We start from the raw sequence: 18954 nt of genomic DNA on the forward strand, positions 1-18954 counted from the left end.
CCCCCTGCCCGCCTTCAGAAGGTGTTCCCGCCCCCGCCCCACTTCGGAACAGCTTTCCGAAGTGGGGCGGCGGGGCCAGGTGTCCCCGCCCCCCCGCCCCACTTCGGAACAGCTTTCCGAAGTGGGGCGGCGGGGCCAGGTGTTCCCGCCCCCCCTCCCCACTTCGGAACAGCTTTCCGAAGTGGGGCGGCGGGGCCGGGTGTCCCCGCCCCCCCGCCCCACTTCGGAACAGCTTTCCGAAGTGGGGCGGTGGGGCCGGGTGTTCCCGCCCCCCCTCCCCACTTCGGAACAGCTTTCCGAAGTGGGGCGGGGGCAGGTGTTCCCCCGAGCGCTTCTAAAGGCGGGCGGCTGGGAGGGAATCCCTTCCCGAAGCTCTTTTGAAGTCCAGCGGGGGGCCAAGGGATTCCCTCCCAGCCGCCCGCGTTTAAAAGCACTCCGGGGAAAGCAGCGCACTTCGCTGCTTTCCCCGGAGTGCTTTTAAATGCGGGCGGCTGGGAGGGAATCCCTTGGCCCCCCGCTGGACTTCCCGAAGCTCTTTTGAAGTCCAGCGGGGGGCCAAGGGATTCCCTCCCAGCCGCCCGCGTTTAAAAGCACTCTGGGGAAAGCAGCGCACTTCGCTGCTTTCCCGAGCGCTTCTAAATGCGCTGCGCTTCCCCTATGGGATTTCGTCTTGCGAAGCAAGCCCATAGGGGAATTTGTTTTGCGAAGCGCCTCCAAAACGGAAAACCCTTTCGTCTAGCGGGTTTTCCGTCTTGCGAGGCGTTCGTCTTGCGGGGTACCACTGTACATCTTTTATTTATTTATGTATTTATAATAGACAGTGGTACCTCTGGATACAAACGAGATGCGTTCCGGAGCCCCGTTCGCATCCTGAAGTAAATGTAAGACACGACTGCGCGTCTGCGGGTCGCGTTTCGACGCTTCCACGCATGCGCGTGATGTCATTTCGAGCGTCTGCGCATGCACAAGCAGCGAAACCCGGAAGTAGCGCGCTCCACTACTTCCAGGTCGCCGAGGAGTGGAACCCGAAAATACTTAACTTGAAGCTACTTCAACCCGAGATATGACTGTACACTTTCATTTAAAAACAAACAAACACACACACACCAATGTACGTAGGCAGCATACAACATAACCAGAATAAAATCAGCAGAAAGCATCCATGAAAACATTAATAAAACTGAATACATACTGAATGAGTAAAAAGAGGAAACTTATATTGTGAAGGCCTGCATAGACAATATAGTTTTCAAAAGACATCTAGAAGAAGGGAGGGATAGTTCTTGCCAAACCTCTACTGGCAGGGATCTCCACAGGACAGGGAAAACAGTCCTCAAGAGAAGGCCAAGTGAAATTCAGGGATGTATGGAACTAACAGATGTTCCCCATTAAAGGATCTCAAGAGGCAATTTGGCTTAACACAACACATTTTTTTGCAAAGCAACAGTATGACACATCTTTGTATTTTCTTTCCATGAATACATGCATTGTTATGCACACTGTGCCGCAATATATGCATTTTTGGTACACGTTCCTGTGTGGTGTCTTTATGATGTACAGTTTATTTACACATGTATACAACCTGAGCCTCTCTGCTCAGAGCATTGCACTCCAAGACGGTCCTGCTCCTCCGACTGCTGCCACCTTGGATCCAAAAAGAAATGAAGCATATCTGAAGGAGCGTCTCCACCCCCATTGTTCTGCCCGGACACTGAGGTCCAGCACCGAGGGCCTTCTGGCGGTTCCCTCACTGTGAGAAGCGAAGTTACAGGGAACCAGGCAGAGGGCCTTCTCAGTGGTGGCACCTGCCCTGTGGAACACCCTCCCACCAGATGTCAAAGAGAACAACAACTACCAAACTTTTAGAAGACATCTGAAGGCAGCCCTGTTTAGGGAAGCTTTTAATGTTTGATGCATTACTGTATTGTACTGTATTGTAATATTGTAATATTTTGTTGGAAGCCGCCCAGAGTGGCTGGGGAAGCCCAGCCAGATGGGCGGGGTATACATTAATAATAATAATAATAATAATAATAATAATAATAATAATAATAATGCAGAGGCTCAGCTTGCTGTGTTTAAGACTTTTTCTCTGCTGTCTCACAGTGGAAGAAGGGGCTGATACCCATCTGCTACCCGCCACAGAGCATACTCCCAGGAAATTTCATGAGCATGGAAAGAACGGGTTTGGCTTGTGTTTTGACACTGCTAAATTCAGCGTACGGCAGCCCATCTCAATGCTCCAAGCATTGATTAAACTCCGAGACCCAGGAATTTAGGGGGAGGATCTGGAACCCAGGAATTGAGGGGGTTTCTAGGCACCCACAAACTCATAGCAATACTTAGGAGTGACCTTTCAAACGTATGTACTCTCTCAAGCCAGCCCTGCCCTCCTCACTTGCGGTTATGAAGCACCACTTTGAATCAACGTGACTGGTCATAAGGAAGTTGGAATTCCAGTTTCTGTAACACATGACTTGTCTTCCTTTGTTATTCTAGTTTAGGGGCTTTAACTATCCGACGCAGAAAGGGATTCCTAACTGTTCAGCTCTGTCTCCTGCGTCACTGTTTTTATAAATCAATGGTTGCTTTTATGGAGCATGAGGACACCACATCATAAAAACACCAGTAGATCTATATTCTTTTTTACAACGGCACAGAGCATATAAAACCTCTTTACCCTGGCCTTTGACCCCTGAGATGCATTGTATTCAGGGCCCACCCTATTCCTGCAATTGCAACCTTTCCCCCCCCCCTGCAAGGGATATGAACTGGGGGGGGGGCAATGTTATGTACTGAAGTTTTCACCCTGGGCCAGCAGGGGGATACTGTAGATAGTTTTCACTCAGGTCCACATATGCAAATAAGGGATTGAAAGTGACGTTCAGTGATTGGATAGTTACAGAAAATGGGTACTGTTGCGTTGTAGTGGAACTCTATATAAGCAGGCTGGCTGAACCCTTCAGTTCAGTTCTGTTCTGGCCTGTGAATAAGCAAGAGCTGTCTGAAGAATCGCTGTGTCATCTGATATGTTCACCCACAACTTAACAGCCAATGTGTGTATGGTGAGGGGGATGGGGAACAGAAGAAGTTCAAAATCCTGATTTTTCATAAAGTCATAGACTTGCAGAGTTGGACGGGACTCTGCGGATCATATAACACAACCCCCCCCCAACAATGTAGGAATATGCAGCTGGGAATCGAACCTGCAACCCTGGCTTTATCAGCACCAGGCTCTAACCAACTGAGCTATCCAAGAGGATTACCGTATTTTCCCGTGTATAAGACACAGTTTCCCCCCTAAAAATGATGTCAAAAATTAGAGGGTGTCTTATACATGGATACATCCCCCCATTTTCTTAAATCTGAGTAGACAAAAATAGGGGGTGTCTATACATGGGGCGTCTTATGGACAAAAAAATACGGTATTTTATTGGTTTGAGAATGCCACTAGGACAGTCTGAATTGCTTTCAACAGAAAGGCACTGATTTGGGTAATAATGAATCTGAAAATGCCTGATTCACTTCCTTTGGCTCCAGGTTCTCTTGCTGACTGACAAGAGGGTGCAGTGCAGGTAGTCAACTAAAGAATGAGTCACTCAGAGCCAAACTGCTTGTGGCGTTAAGTACCAAAGGGGAGGGGCTGGTTTTTTTATTTTAAAAAATGCAAATAGCATCATTGAGGAAGGGCTGGTTAATTATGGGATCAGAGCAATAATGAAGAGTGATTTTAATCCTGTGTAAAAGCTAGCAAAAGCACTGAGGTTAGTGCTTGAAGGGCTTTATTAGGTAGGTGAGGGAACATAATGAACTATATTTTATCTTCCTACAGACCCACATATGTGAGTTAACAGACAGAAGAATCAGCTTACCGCTTGTGTTTAAAAGCACAGGGTTTAAATCTCATTTTAGACAGCTTAACTGGAAACACAAGATGTAGCCATTAGGCTACTCTTCCTGTGTTAACCCTGTTTATCCAAGAAACAGGCTACAGCAGGCATAGGCAAACTCAGCCCTCCAGATGTTTTGGGGCTACAACTCCCATCATCCCTAGCTAACAGGACCAGTGGTCAGGGATGATGGGAATTGTAGTCTCAAAATATCTGGGTGGTGGGGCTATTGCAATGATCCTGGAAACCATGGAGTTGTCTTTAAAGAAAGTTCAGAGCTTGCAGCTGGTACAGAATGCAGCAAAGAAGAAAGCTGGCCCTCGCTCCACAAAGTTTTCAGCTTCGCTGGGTGCCCGTTACTTTCCAAGTTCAATTAACAGTGCTGGCGTTGACCCTCTGAGATCCTTAAATGTCTGGGGAGCTACCTAAAGGACTAGGGGAAAGTATTCCAACATCTGACACACACCCCTTCTGCAAGATCTGAAACTGTCAAACCCAGGAAATGTTTCACCAACTCATTTGCTATTTGTATAGAGACTAAACTCTCAGAGGCCGTATACTTGGGAGGTGCAGATTCAGTGAATTATCAGGACTTGTTGACACAATCATTTAAGCCAGCGATAGCAGCCCTTTAAACAAACCCATTGCCGAAGTAAGAATCTAAAAGTAAATATTTGATTCTAAATGCACACCACACCCTGCCTTATCAGCACAAAAGCCACTGACATAATTTTACAAGTACCTCCCCACCAGCAAGGATGCAACTAAAGAAACAAAAAACCCTGTATTTTTCAAGCCCCTGTAGATCACATGAAGGGCTGTTATACATTTTCCCTCATACTGTAATGTTGTACTCAAGGCAGCTGAGAACAATATGCCTAACTTCCGGTGGTTGTGGGTCAGTGTGCCCTAAGGGCCAGCCTTTTTCAACCTTGGGTCCCCAGATGTTGTTGGACTACGAATCCCACCATCCCTGACTTGCTAACTAGGGATGATGGGAGTTGTAGTCCAACAACACCTCAAGATTGAGAAAGGCTGCCCTAAGCAGATCACTGTTGCTCCTTAGTTTTCTACAAGCTAAGTACAAACACCTGCTTTGGAGATATTGTGACTCAGCAGAATTGATTAGGAAGGGTTTTATGATCCTGAGGCTCAAAGCAGAGAATACACTTTCTTTTGTATCCGCCCCTTTCTGCACCCATGTGCCTCTCAAAGCATTTTTTCTAAATCTCCAGTGATTTCTTCTCCTTTCACACACAACCTGTACTTTTTAATCTCATCCCCACCCAAACTGCCAGCTTCCTCCATCCGTCCTCCCTGGTCCTTTGACACTCACTTCTTCCTCCTTTTAGCCACATTCTTCTCTTATCTCCTTCCTTTCTATTCTCAGTTGCAGCTTTAGGGGCCTTTTGGTTTAGAGAAAAAGGAGAGTAAGAGGCAACTTGATAGATGTTTACAAAAGAATGTACAACATGGAGGCATTGGATAGAGAGAAGTTTCTCCCTCTCTTATAACTCTGTGACATCGAATGATGTTGACTGCTGGAAGGCTCAGGAAAGATAAAGTACTTCACACAGTGATGGCCATCAACTTGGATGGCTTTAGAAGAGGATTAGTCAAATCCATAGATATCAATGGCTATTAGCCAGCATGGCTAGCAGTTTCTTGAAAACACAGGAGGGGGAGAGAGCTGTTGTGTCCTGCTTGCTGGTTTCCCAGAGACATCTGGTTGGCCACTGTAAGAACAGGAAGCGGGACTAGATGGGACATTGCATTCTTGTTGTTGTTTAGTCGTGTCCGTCCGACTCTTCATGACCCCATGGACCAGAGCACGCCAGGCACTCCTGTCTTCCACTGCCTCCCGCAGTTTGATCAAACTCATGCTAGTAGCTTCAAGAACACCATCCAACCATCTCATTCTCTGTCGTCCCCTTCTCCTTGTGCCCTCCATCTTTCCCAACATCAGGGTCTTTTCCAGGGAGTCTTCTCTTCTCATGAGGTGGCCAAAGTATTGGAGCCTCAGCTTCATGATCTGTCCTTCCAGTGAGCACTCAGGGCTGATTTCCTTCACAATGGATAGGCTTGATCTTCTTGCAGTCCATGGGACTCTCAAGAGTCTCCTCCAGCACCATAATTCAAAAGCATCGATTCTTCGGCGATCAGCCTTCTTTATGGTCCAGCTCTCACTTCCATACATCACTACTGGGAAAACCATGGCTTTAACTATACGGACCTTTGTTGGCAAGGTGATGTCTCTGCTTTTTAAGATGCTGTCTAAGTTTGCCATCGCCTTTCTCCCAAGGAGCAGGCGTCTTTTAATTTCGTGACTGCTGTCACCATCTGCACTGATCATGGAGCCCAAGAAAGTAAAATCTCTCACTGCCTCAATTTTATCCCCTTCTTAAGTGTTTAGTCTGAGTTTAGTTTAGTCTCATGCTGTACTGACTCAGCTATCTCTCCGTAGACTATTTGGAGCAAGAGAAGGATTCTAAACATGCACAATTGTTAAAGACTGTTTAAGAACTGGTGCTCGGGTTTTATTCTTTCCTCTTCCCTCCCCATCCCCTTTTCCTTGTGTGTCGTGGTGTCTTTTTTTTAAGATAGTAACCCTAATGGCAGGGACTATCACGTTTAATTTGTTGTATGAAAGCTACCCTGGGAACCTTGCTGGCTAAAGCGCAGGGTACAAAAGCTCCAGATAAATACATGAAATCAAAGTAAGCATTCTCTTACGACTCCACATTGGTTTGCAATTCAGTGCCCATCACAAGGGCAGAATGGGTGGGAGTTAGCAAGGGCTTCAAAGCCCTGGTGCGTGTCAGAGGCAGATCGAAAGAGCAACAGAACTGAGATCTCCTGACTCACATGCTGCATCACAGGAATTCTCCATCGCTAATTATTGTGCCTAGGAAAACAAGCTTTCAATCTGGCAGCTCTTATCTGCAAACCACCTGACACAGCCCCTCAGTTCTCATAACACAGAGCTTACTTGTAGTTCTGCCTTCCAATATATAATGGAAGACTACTCTGGCTAAGTAACACAAGAAATAAATAGAATAGAATTGTAGAGTTGGAAGGGACTCCACGGGTCGTCCAGCCCATCTACGCTGCTGCAACGCAGGAATCTCAACACTCCATCCCCCATCCAGTGTGAAACCACAGCATATGCTGCTTAGCTTTGCAAAAGTACTAAGGATATAGCACACTTCTCCCAGGGCGATGGACCCAACAGTGGCTAGGCTGCCTTAGCGAGAGAGGTGATTTAATTGCACATTGCGTTTTCAGGACACAACCCCAAGGCAACAAAATGCCAGAGGAACCACGAAGGATAAAGTTGATGTTTTAAAAATCAAAATCTGTTTTACGAACCCAATAGGCCTGCTGGGTCAGTCGAAAGAGCTCAACTAGTCCGCCACCCTGTTCTCACAGTGGACAACCAGATGCCCATTATGGGAAGCCCACAGGCAATATCAACTCTGCAATATCAATTCCCCATCATCTGGTATTCAGAGGCAGGCTGGTCCCCTGGGCATGGAGGTTCTGCTAACTCGGCAGGTCTCCACCTGGAGAGCCATGCTGGATTCAGGTCAAGGGCTCAAACTAGTCCAGCATCCCAGTGGGCAACCAGGTGCCCGTTATGGGACGCTCACAAGCAGGGCCTGAGTGCAACAGCACTCTCCCCATTTGTGATTCCCAGCAACTGGGATTCAGAGGGGCACCAGTTCCGACAGCAGTGGTTCGGAACATGGCCTTGTTCTCCGTGAGTTCAGGAGAACTTGCTGGCCTGCTGCTCCTTTGTGCAGAGCATAGTTAAACCATGGAACTCACTCCCACAGATGGCCACCAAGTTGGACACATGGAACTCACTTCAGCAGGAGGCGGCACTGACTTTGAAAGAGGACTGGGCAAATTCATGGCAGATACAGCAATTCACAGCTACTACCCACAATGGCTACGCTCTGCCCTCCACAGTTGGAGGCAGCAAATGCTTCTGAATACCAGCTGCTGGGAACCACGGGAGCCGAGAGATGCTCTTGTGGAAGGAATGTATTGACATTAAGGTTTCATTTTTCAGAGGGAAGGGCAAAGAGGGCGAGTGCCAGATTTCAAAATCAAAAATCCAGTCTTAAGCAGTCTTGCAAAATTTCAAGAGGTTTTGCTAAACCTAGATTATAAGTAGTAGTATTAATTTATGAATCACCTTTCACGGGAGTCATGAGGCAATTTACAAACACACCATAAAACCAAACACAAAAGGGCTCTCAGTTCGCAATGCAGAGGGCCTTCTGAATTTTTGCAAAGCAGAATGTGTTTCCCATTCCTTTCTTTCCCCACTGATTATAGCTTTAATTTGAGCTCCAGAGTCCGCATGAGTCAGAGGATGGGAGAACGAAACAGGGGTAAGTGACATCCTGTCCTTCCATAGAGAGCTTGTGTTGGTTCACTTTGTGTTTTGCAGCAGGGGACAACTGCCTATTCCTGCCCTAGACACAACTGCATGGAAGCATGGACACGGGAGGAGGCCTTTACCACAATGCGGGGACACATTTGGCATTTGGAGGTAAAGCACCAGCCATCTCAGAATTCTCCTTCCAGGATCAAACAAACAAAGTGAAAAACAGGACTATCTTTTTCCAAGGGCTTATATGTCAAGAGAGGAAAGCTGGAAGACCAGAATGCAACCACAACATTTCTTCCTTGTAGACTACATGGTGCCAGCGGCCACAACGGTCAAAGTAATAGGCGCCCGATTATTTTTATCATTAAGGGTTACTACACTGCAATTACTTGTCTGACAACCACAAGACGGTGAGGGTTCCAAGGCCTGGAAGCAGGATCCACACATCTTTCCATGTTTTATCATCCAAAAAAAAACCCTGACTGATGCACAGCAGGAACCCTCCTCTAACTTAACTGAGAAAGGCGTACGTTAATATTTTGCAGGAGCTAAAGTGCTGTTAGATGCGTGATGCTGTGACTGATAACACAGAAAGGGCCTCTGCCCCATAAACTGAAACACTGGCATCTGCTGTATGCAAGCTGTTGGGAGATCACATTGCTTATGGTGGGAGACAGACAATAGTCTTCTAACAGACCTAAAGGCATTATGTGCAAAGGTCAGAGGGGGCAGGGTTTCTGTTGAGGCAGGGGATTAGCTGTGGGAGGAGCTTATCAGACCTAGCAGGGCAGCAGTTGCCATAGGACGCACTGTGGTGGGAAGATAAATGGTGTTTCCATGCGCTGCTCTGGTTCGCCAGAAGCGGCTTAGTCATGCTTTCCACATGACCCAGAAGCTGTACACCGGCTCCCTCGGCCAATAAAGCGAGATGGGCGCCGCAACCCCAGAGTCGTCTGTGACTGGACCTAACGGTTAGGGGTCCCTTTACCTTTACCCAACTCTCAGACTGGGAAAGGTTATGTAAAACTGATTTGAAATTCTCGGCATGCTGTGCACTGAAAGAAAATTATATGAGAATGATGTTTCGGTGGTATTTGACTGCTAGGAAGTTAGCAAAAATGTATAAGACAAGTACAAATACCTGCTGGAAATGTAAAGAAAAAGAAGGCACCTTTTATTATATGTGGTGGACGTGAAAGGTAATAAAAGCATTCTGGGAAATGATACATAATGAATTGAAAAAAATGTTTAAAATAACTTTTTGTTTTTTTAAAAAAGAAACCAGAAGTTTTTCTATTAGGAATTGTAGGTACCAATATTCCAAAGGAGAAGAGAAGGCTTTTTATGTATGTGACGACAGCCGCATGGATGTAACTAGCCCAGAGATGGAAAGAGGACAAAGTCCCGACCAGAGAAGAATGGCAAACTAAGCTGCTGGACTTTTGATGAAACGGCAAAACTTACCAGAAAGCTCAGGCACCAAGAAGACCAAAACTTTAATAAAAATGGGGGAAATGTATAACTTACCTGGGAGACCAACGTAAGCACATGAAAACATTAGCAGGATTGCAATAACACTTGTTGCGCAGCAAATATTATGGATAAAATGGAGTGACATAAAATATGGATTACTGAATAATATGTAGTTGAAAAGGTTGACAGTAGGACCCATGGAGGGGAAGGCGGGAAGTCCAGAGATTCAGAGGAATCTCCAAATATGGATATGTATTTTGCATTGTTATAATTTTATACTTGTAAAACCAAATAAAATTTATTTCAAAACGGAAAGAAAGAAAGAAAAACTCTTCACTAGTGGCAGTAAGCCAGAGCAAATCCAGAAGGGGGTGAAGACTTAGCAGGTTGCTCTCTTACACACTCATTCACTCTCACTGAACTACTTGTCCAAGTATGAAGGAATTCCTGGCTCTTACCTGACCCGCTCCTCTTCAGCTCTCTTCAGGTCTGAATCCCGCTGAAGCACCTTGAGGATCGCCTCCTGCTCCTCATCCGTAAGGAAGCTCAAGTCGATCATCTTGCTATTTTTGTATTGAAATCGTTTTGCTTAAAACACAGAGAGAAGAAACCTAGCAGCCTTCGCCAAAAGCGTGTGCAGCCGTGCACCGAAGCGAGCGGCAGTTCTTAAAAAGTTCCCGAATTCTGTTTTCTTGTTAGGAGATGCGCTTCTCCCACCGTGACTCTGTGGATAAGGCGCTGCATTCCTGGATTGCTCACATCACATGTACGTTACAGGGGAGCCTTGCTTCATGCTTCAGCAGCTCATGGGATTAACTGCATGCTCCAGAGTCCAATGTGAGCATCACCTACGGAGAAGAAGCAAGAGGGAAGTATTAAGCTCCAGTCCTCTTGGCCAAGGGAGCAAAGCTTTGGGGCAGCAGGGATAGAGAATTATTTATTAACTAAGGGCTTATCCACACTTACTGTACTTTTCCTGTGCTCTTTCGAGGCACAGTCTGTTATTTAAAGGTCGGTGTACAAGCACCCACCCACCCTTTTTGGGGGGTTCCAGAGCTTTCCCCTCGAAAACCCACTCTTTAAAGCTCAATTGGAACAAACGTCAAATTTTGGGAAACCTAAAGTGACATTTGCTCCAATTCAGCTTTAAAGAGCAGGTTTTCGAGAGGAAAGCTCAGGCCAAAAAAACCCCGCAACAACAACACTCAGAAACAGAGCAGGGACAAAAGAGTGGGACAAAAGGTAAGTACAGTGGTACCTTGGGTTACATACACTTCAGGTTACAGACCCATAAATAGTACCTCCAGTTAAGAACTTTGCTTCAGGATGAGAACAGAAATTGTGCTCCGGCAGCATGGCAGCAGTGGGAAGCCCCATTAGCTAAAGTGGTGCTTCAGGTTAAGAACAGTTTCAGGTTAAGAACGGATCTCCGGAACGAATTAAGTACTTAACCCAAGGTACCACTATACAGAGCATCTTAAAAAGCAGAGATATCACCTTGCCAACAAAGGCCCATATAGTTAAAGCTATGGTTTTCCCAGTAGTGATGTATGGAAGTGAGAGCTGGACCATAAAGAAGGCTAATCGCCGAAGAACGGATGCTTTTGAATTATGGTGCTGGAGGAGACTCTTGAGAGTCCCATGGACTGCAAGAAAATCAAATCTATCCATTTCTGAAGGAAATCAGCCTTGAGTGCTCACTGGAAGGACAGATCCTGAAGCTGAGGCTCCAATACTTTGGCCACCTCGTGAGAAGAGAAGACTCCCTGGAAAAGCCCCTGATGTTGGGAAAGATGGAGGGCACAAGGAGAAGGGGATGACAGAGGACGAGATGGCTGGATAGTGTACCAGCATGAGTTTGATCAAAGTGCGGGAGGCAGTGGAAGACAGGAGTGTCTGGCGTGCTCTGGTCCATGGGGTCATGAAGAGTCGGACACGACAAAACGACTAAACAACAACAACAACCACTGTATAGATAAGCCCTTAGCACTTAGTCACAAGTGACTATAGCATGCCAATAATAATTTGCAGTTTTATGATGCCAAAGCCGATTTGCAAACTGATTAATTCGACCTTCATGGGGAGTGAGGAGATCTTTAGATACCATACAAAACATGAAAAGTGGTAACTAACCATAACTGAATAAGAACATGATCCTCCAGCCAATCAGTTGTTTCCAAGGGAAAAAAAACAGTACAGTGTAAGCACGACAGATTGATGCAGCATCCATAAAAAAATGCTTCTAAGAAGCTGCTACAGCCAACACCCTCAAGGGGGGAAATTCCAGCAGCTAATGACTGACTCTGAAGCAACATAAACAGGCTGGAAGCCAACCCTGTCCTTCCAGGCTGCCCAAGACACATCTCTAACAAGACAACCAGCTCTAGCTAAGAGGAAAACAAGAACATTAACACACCCTCCTGCAGGCTAGACTGATAAGCTGCTTTTAAAAAACTTCACTTGATGAAAGTTCACACAGGGTACCAATTCCTGAATAGCAGTTACTATACATGCACAAGCGGGGGCTGTAAAAAAATGTTGCAGTATGAAACTGCTTCTGTTCAGGGTTGCAGATATTCCAACCTATCCCACCTCACCCTCCACCCCATCCCAGGTCAGTCGTCTCAGTTGTCATGGGGCTGTTTGGGCCTGATACATTTTTTCCCCTTCCCCAAATAATTTTTTGTTTTACTTCTTAAAACTCTGGAATTTCCCCCAATTTTTGTTTCTCTGCCTGTACTTGTTTTATAACAACGTGTTAATGTTTTTACGCTGCATTTTTGCATAATGCATAGAGATATTTTTAACTAGCTTAGGAATGCTTTGAAATAGAGTTTGCCAATATAGAGATCACTATTTAAATGATTTGCTGTTGTTTCAGACCACCTTTCGTTGCAAAGAATGCCAGGTTAGTGTACAAGATATATAAAAACAAAGCACCATTAAGTAAGTTTAAATCGTATAAATATGTTTCCAGATATTATTGGGCTACGTCTCCCATCATGCCTGGCCACTGGTTTTTGCTGGTTTGGTGAAGATGGGAGTTCAACATCTGTGCACCATGGGTTCCCCATCTTTGGTGCAGACACATGTTGAACATGTTCATTTCAACACAGAACTGCCTCCCACGTAATAATTATTTTAACATGAAGGGGTCTGAACACCGAAAAAGCGCTGAACGCTATTCTAGCAATCCTCACAACAACCCTGAAAAGGTAGACCATGACTATTACGCCCATTTCACAGATGTTTGAGAGAGACAATGGCTTGCCAAGGTTCAGCCACAAGTTCATGGAAAGCCTGAGATTTTTGCCAGGGGCTTGCCAGCTCACACTCTCAACATATCCAAATGCACACCATGGTAAGCATGCCAAGTAAGAGTTAATAAGATAGTACTTCTGCTTCGCTGATTTTCTACGGGGGTTTCCTCTGGGAATGGTGCAAATGGTACTGAAGGCTTTTAAAACAGACCTGCTTATTAAACAACAACAGGAAGGTGATACTGAAAAGGCTGGATCAGAGATGGGAAGCTAAGGCTATTCTAGGCTTCATCAACAGAAGTCTAGTGTCCAGATCAAGGGAAGTCATAGCACCACTCTATTCTGCCTTGGTCAAACCAAACCTGGAATACTGTGTCCAGTTCTGGGCAAAAAAAACTAAGAAGGATGTTGACAAGCTGGAACGTGTGCTGAGGAGGGCGACCAAAGATGATCAAGGCTCTGGAAACCAAGCTTTAGGAGGAGCTGGGTATGCTTAGCCTGGAAAAGAGGAGACTGAGAGGAGATATGATAGCCATCTTCAATTATCTCAAGGGCTGTCACATGGAAGAAGGAAGAAGTTTGTTTTCTCCTGCTCTGGAAAACAGGACTTGAACCAATGCTTTCAAGTTACAAGAATGGAGAGTCTGACTAAACATACAGAAAAAAACTTTCTGACAGTTAAGAGCTGTTGGACAGTGTAACGGTCTCCCTTGGGAGGTTGTGGGCTCTCCTTTGTTGGAGGTTGGATGGCCATCTATCATGGAGGCTTTTGCTGAGGCTTTTCGGTAGATATCCCTGGCTTGTGCCTGCAATCAAATCTGCTTCTATCCTCAGAGCAGCAGCGCAAGCATAATCAAGCCCACTTCTGCTGGCAAAAACTTGTCATGGGCCTCATTTTTTCCCACTGAAGAATGAACCAATTTATCACATTTCCACTCTTGTGGCTTGAGTTCAAGCTAATGCCGTGGCAAGTAGAATCAGGTAGCCAGCAGCCAGATTGCTTCTTTTCTCCCTCACCAAATGTTGAAATGACCTGGAAAGTCTCCAAAAGCAACAAGCAGAGAAGCTCACCACCACCACTAGCCTGGAACAGTCTGGTTCAACTTTTCCTGCCGAGTTTGCATCTGGGGCAGCCAGACTTGGAAGGGAGATTGAGACCAGACAAGAGAGCCATAAGCAACAACTAGCAACATGGCTTTTTTCATCCTTAACAGATACTCAGTTAAAAGGAAAGGGGGAATCCTAAGCCTTAAATCACTGATTGAAGACTTCTGGATCAAAAAGGCACTTTTTGTTACAGTCCTATTAGCATTTTCTGCTCTTCTGGCAATGCTATCACACAGCAATGGGTTAAAACTTTCAACCAAAGTACAGCCACAACCTCAGATAACTCCAAGGGATTAAGACTATGACTTGTGAGCAAGTCAGAAGGACAGTCCCGGGTCCAGAGGCATTCATAAGCATTTCACATTAAACTTCCAGGGTTGGTAACGAAACTTGACATTAGCATTCCACGGGTGTCCTGGAGTAATCCACGCTAGAAACCACATTTTAAAATCCACGTTGCAAGGGGTTTAATTGGACGTCTGGGTTTGTGCAATGAAGTGTGAGCTAGCAAGAAGGAATGATGGAAAGCAAAAGACAAGGGGAGTGCCAAAAACAGCTTTCCCACAAACTATTATAGGGATTTTGCCCCAGTGGCCACAACCTCTCCCTCTGCTCCCTTTGAATTTTCTCCAGAATATGCAGATAATATTTCTTTATATTGAATCTCTCGTACTTTGCTAGAAAGGTTATAAAGACTACCATTCAACCCTCCCTCTCTTATCTCCATTAAATCCCATCACTGATCTTTCGCTATCAGAACTCCCACTGTTGTTTTTACCTGCCAAATTTTCTACTTAAGCCTTCTGAGTAGGCAACCTTCTGTCACATGCAAGGTGCTAAACAGAAGTCATTCCAGTAATTACCGTTTTAACTTTTACGCAGAAGCAGAGCACCAGTTCATTCCTGGCTTTCAGCTGCACCTCACATTAAAGGACTTAGGTCTAATCTTCTTAAGAATTTCTCATTGCAAGGAAAGTTCTTTGTGTGCTCTCCTCTGCCACAAAATGTTGGGCAGCCTAAGAGACTGAAGGGTCTCGCTTAGAGCAAGCAAGTGGCTGCCAAATCGGGATGTTGAAATACCACTTGTTAGCATCCAGCTATCTCAAAAGATAATGGAGTGTGTCTCTGTGGGTGAACTCAAACTACTGGAGAATCACAGCACCTGCTGTGGCTGCAGAGACCGGTAACTCGTAACTGCTGCCTCCTGCAGTGTTTTTGCTGCAGTAGCAGCACTGAAGGGACCTCTCTGGGGCGCAAGCCTGGGCAGTGTGTATGGAGGTTCCAGGCTGCCCAGACAACAAGACCCTCACTAATGTTGTCCAAAGGAAAGCAGAGCAATACATTTGGCACCAGCTCAACTACAGGAGTTGCTGGAAGGAGGCGTACAAGGTGTCATCCAACCATCTTAGGGACTCCACTCTGGATTTGTGTAGGGTTTAGTCTTTAGCCTCTTCTTCTCCTGAAGATGTCTGGGTAAGCCTAAACATTACTCTAGAGAGGATGACAGAGCGACAGAGCACGTTTTGTTGCACTCAGAAGGTTCCATGTTCACTCTTTGGGAACTTCAGTTAACAGGATCTCAGGTAGAATGGAGACAAGGAAACTATACAGATGAAACCTGAGGAACGCAGAGACATCTTCACACTTTTGAGGGGAAAGCCCTGGGCTTCCAACCTATTTATGAAGCATTCCTTGTAACCACAATAAGCTACTTTTCAACTAGCCATTCAAAATCTAGATGATTTCATTTGTAAACCACTTTGCAATTTTTACAGGTGAAATAGAGAAACAATATAGCACATTATTAATCTATCCTTGTTAATTGTATTTCTTATCCTCCCTTCACACCAGGTCACCAACTTCATATTTTGGAAAATGGTTTGTCCGTTTGTTCTCTAGGTTTGGCTGTCTCTCAATAGATCATTGTCAAACTTAGCACAAGGGTTCCTGAGGTGGGGGCAGTGATCTCTGTCAACATTCGGATGCTGAACACCATTATGATTCAAGATGGCAGTTTGAAATATCATTTCGGCGTGACTTTGCCTGTTTTATGGGGGGCATAGGTTTGGTTGCCTCTTGAAAGATTGTCACCAAACTTGACATGCATGTTTCTGACATGGGGATGGCAGACTTTGGATGCTAGCCACCATTTTGAATCAAAACAGTGGGCTGAAATGTCACCAATATGGGCCTCCAAGCCCACAATTGCTTCCTCCTTCCTCTCACCTCTACAGGAAGTTACATCCTCAAGTACTTCCTTTTGACCTGGGAACTAACTATATACACAGGGAAGAAACCTGGTTTATGCAGAACCAAGATTCAATATGCAAAACCCAAAAGAGAGATGTAACAATACTGTGAACATTAAAGCTCTGCTCCTTCCGAATGGAACACATTTTTTTTTCCTTACAACTAAAAGTTTGCAAACCTTTTTCCACACCTTGATTAAAATTGGATTTTGAAGTCTTTTTTGAAAGCTAGACTGTTAACTAAGCCAGGGCGGGACCTTCTTCAGCCTCTTATGGGCCAAGCCAGAACACACAATTGCGGGCTGGAACCAACTAATCTGCATCATTTAGCTGCACATAATTAAGGCCTTAAATGCAAGTTTCATGAACACAGAGGATGTCAAATTATAGCTGGTGAGCGTGTTCAGCTTGCTCTGCAGTATTTTTCCCTCAGAAATTGTTAGGCATTAAGAACTGCACCAGACCTTGAAAAACAGCCTTTAAAATTATGGAGTTGGAAAATAATAATAATTCAGTCTTAACACACACACGTTTCCAACTTTTACCATGTTGACATTACATTATTCAAAATTACACACACACACGAGCACAGACGTTCATGAAGCCCAGAATGCTTTTATTTTAAATGAAAGTCAATATGTGCAGCAGTCAGTCTGCCCTAATACACTTTGGGGGCTACTGCATTTAGTTCAGAAGACTGAATATCACCCCACCCTTTGAGCATTGTAATAAATGTGAAGGCTGACTACGCATCTAGACATACGATCATTCTTTGCAACTTCCTGCAAAGGCTGCTGTTAAATGCAATTAAACAACAACAACTAATAATAAAGGCATGATCCAAAACTTCTTCCCAAGTCCTCAATCAACACTAGACAGATGCAACTGTTGACGCCTGTTATTATTTACTAGCATTATTCAGATGACCAGTGAAACACAATTGCTAATCTCTATTATTACTACTACAGCTATATCCTACCTCTTCTCCAAGACATTGTTCTCCTCAATTAATTTAAAACAATAATAATAATACATTTCTACCATTTGTAGAATGATAGCACAACATGGACCAACACTATCCTCCTGTGTTTTTGTAAGAAACTGTTTTTCCTATTTTGCGCATGGTTAAGAAGAAGAGAAGAAGAGTTTGGATTTGATATCCCGCCTTTCACTCCCCTTCAGGAGTCTCAAAGCGGCTAACATTCTCCTTTCCCTTCCTCCCCCACAACAAACACTCTGTGAGGTGAGTGGGGCTGAGAGACTTCAAAGAAGTGTGACTAGCCCAAGGTCACCCAGCAGCTGCATGTGGAGGAGCGGAGACGCGAACACGGTTCCCCAGATAACGAGACTACTGCTCTTAACCACTACACCACACTGGCTCTCTAAGTGGTCTAGAGGCTTTGGAAGGGATGATGCAGGCATTTTCATTATTCTTAGTGAATAATAGTAGGAAATAAAGAGACTATTGAAATTGTAAGAACAATTACTAGACAGCAAGACCCATTGGCAGGATTGAGCTGTAAGAGTCGGGGGGGGGGAGTTCTAAAGGGTATATGCCCCCACACAAAACGCCCAACAGAACAAAACACACTTCCTGATAAGATGGTATCTGCAAGGCACCCTCTCCTGCAAAGCTAAGTGATCTATTAGATCTGTAAAGGGTGAGACAGTCTATATTGTTGGTTGTAAGACTCTGGAGAGCAAGCAAGTTGCTTGCGCTTATATGAAATTTGGTTGACGTTGTCATGTGAGAAACAGAGTGTGGGAATTACAAAATGCCAATGTACCTTTATAGATTTGTTGATTGTGACATTTCCAGAAAGTGAAAGACCTATCATCACGACTCTAAATTTCCTGTTTCTTTATCAGTGTAACTCAGAAGCTCTGTTTTGAACATGAGCCAGAACTGGCCGTCAACTTCAAAGATATGGGTTGTTGTTTTTTAATGCCATGGCACAACTCTGCCTTCCTCGAGCCTTTGTCAAGGGATGTGTTGCAAGACCTGAGCCCAGCAACAAGGACGGTGGCTGGGATCTCCTTTGGAAGAATTGCCTTTGTTTACCTTTCCGGATTTCAGCCTCCATTTATTAAATATTCCATTGAATATTTATCATTCAAAGAAAATATACTAGTAGCAACAGATTAAATGATATGATCTTCTGCCAAACTCTACAGTTCTTATGGCTCAATCCTGCCAGTGTGTCTGACTGTCCAGCAACTATTCTTACAATTTCAGCAGTCTCCTCTTTATTTTCTGCACCTTGATCAGATTTTTAAGGGAGATTAGCCCAGCTCATTCACCAAACTAGCTCTTTACTGAATTTACTGAAGCTACATTGCACACAACAGCACACACATTTGCCCAGGTTGCAATCCTATACCCACTTACCTGGGAGTAAGCTCCATTGAAACTCAATGGCACTTTGTTCCACATGCCTATGTATATAGGCTTGTGCTGTTAAATCTCAGTTGCTGTAAACTGCAGGAGGGGGAGAGAGCAGTTGTGATCAGATCCTGCAGGGGGGTTCCCATAGGCATCTGGTTGGCTATTGTGAGAACAGGAAGCTTTACTAGAT

General features: G+C 44.9%; 1 protein-coding gene across 5 annotated transcripts in view; it reads right to left on the minus strand.

The window, feature by feature from the left end:
* The window catches only part of SYTL2 (synaptotagmin like 2), a 63255-nt gene that overhangs the window by 35369 nt on the left and 8932 nt on the right, over positions 1-18954 (minus strand). For all 5 annotated transcript variants that reach the window (XM_082218980.1, XM_082218972.1, XM_082218979.1 and 2 more), the window contains exon 2: positions 10221-10610. In XM_082218980.1, the coding sequence (XP_082075106.1) occupies positions 10221-10321 (101 nt within the window). In that variant the 5' untranslated portion in view covers positions 10322-10610. The remainder of the gene's footprint in view (positions 1-10220; positions 10611-18954) is intronic.

The sequence above is a fragment of the Podarcis vaucheri genome (assembly GCF_965113315.1).
Source record: "Podarcis vaucheri genome assembly, chromosome: 4".
Lineage (NCBI taxonomy): Eukaryota > Metazoa > Chordata > Lepidosauria > Squamata > Lacertidae > Podarcis > Podarcis vaucheri.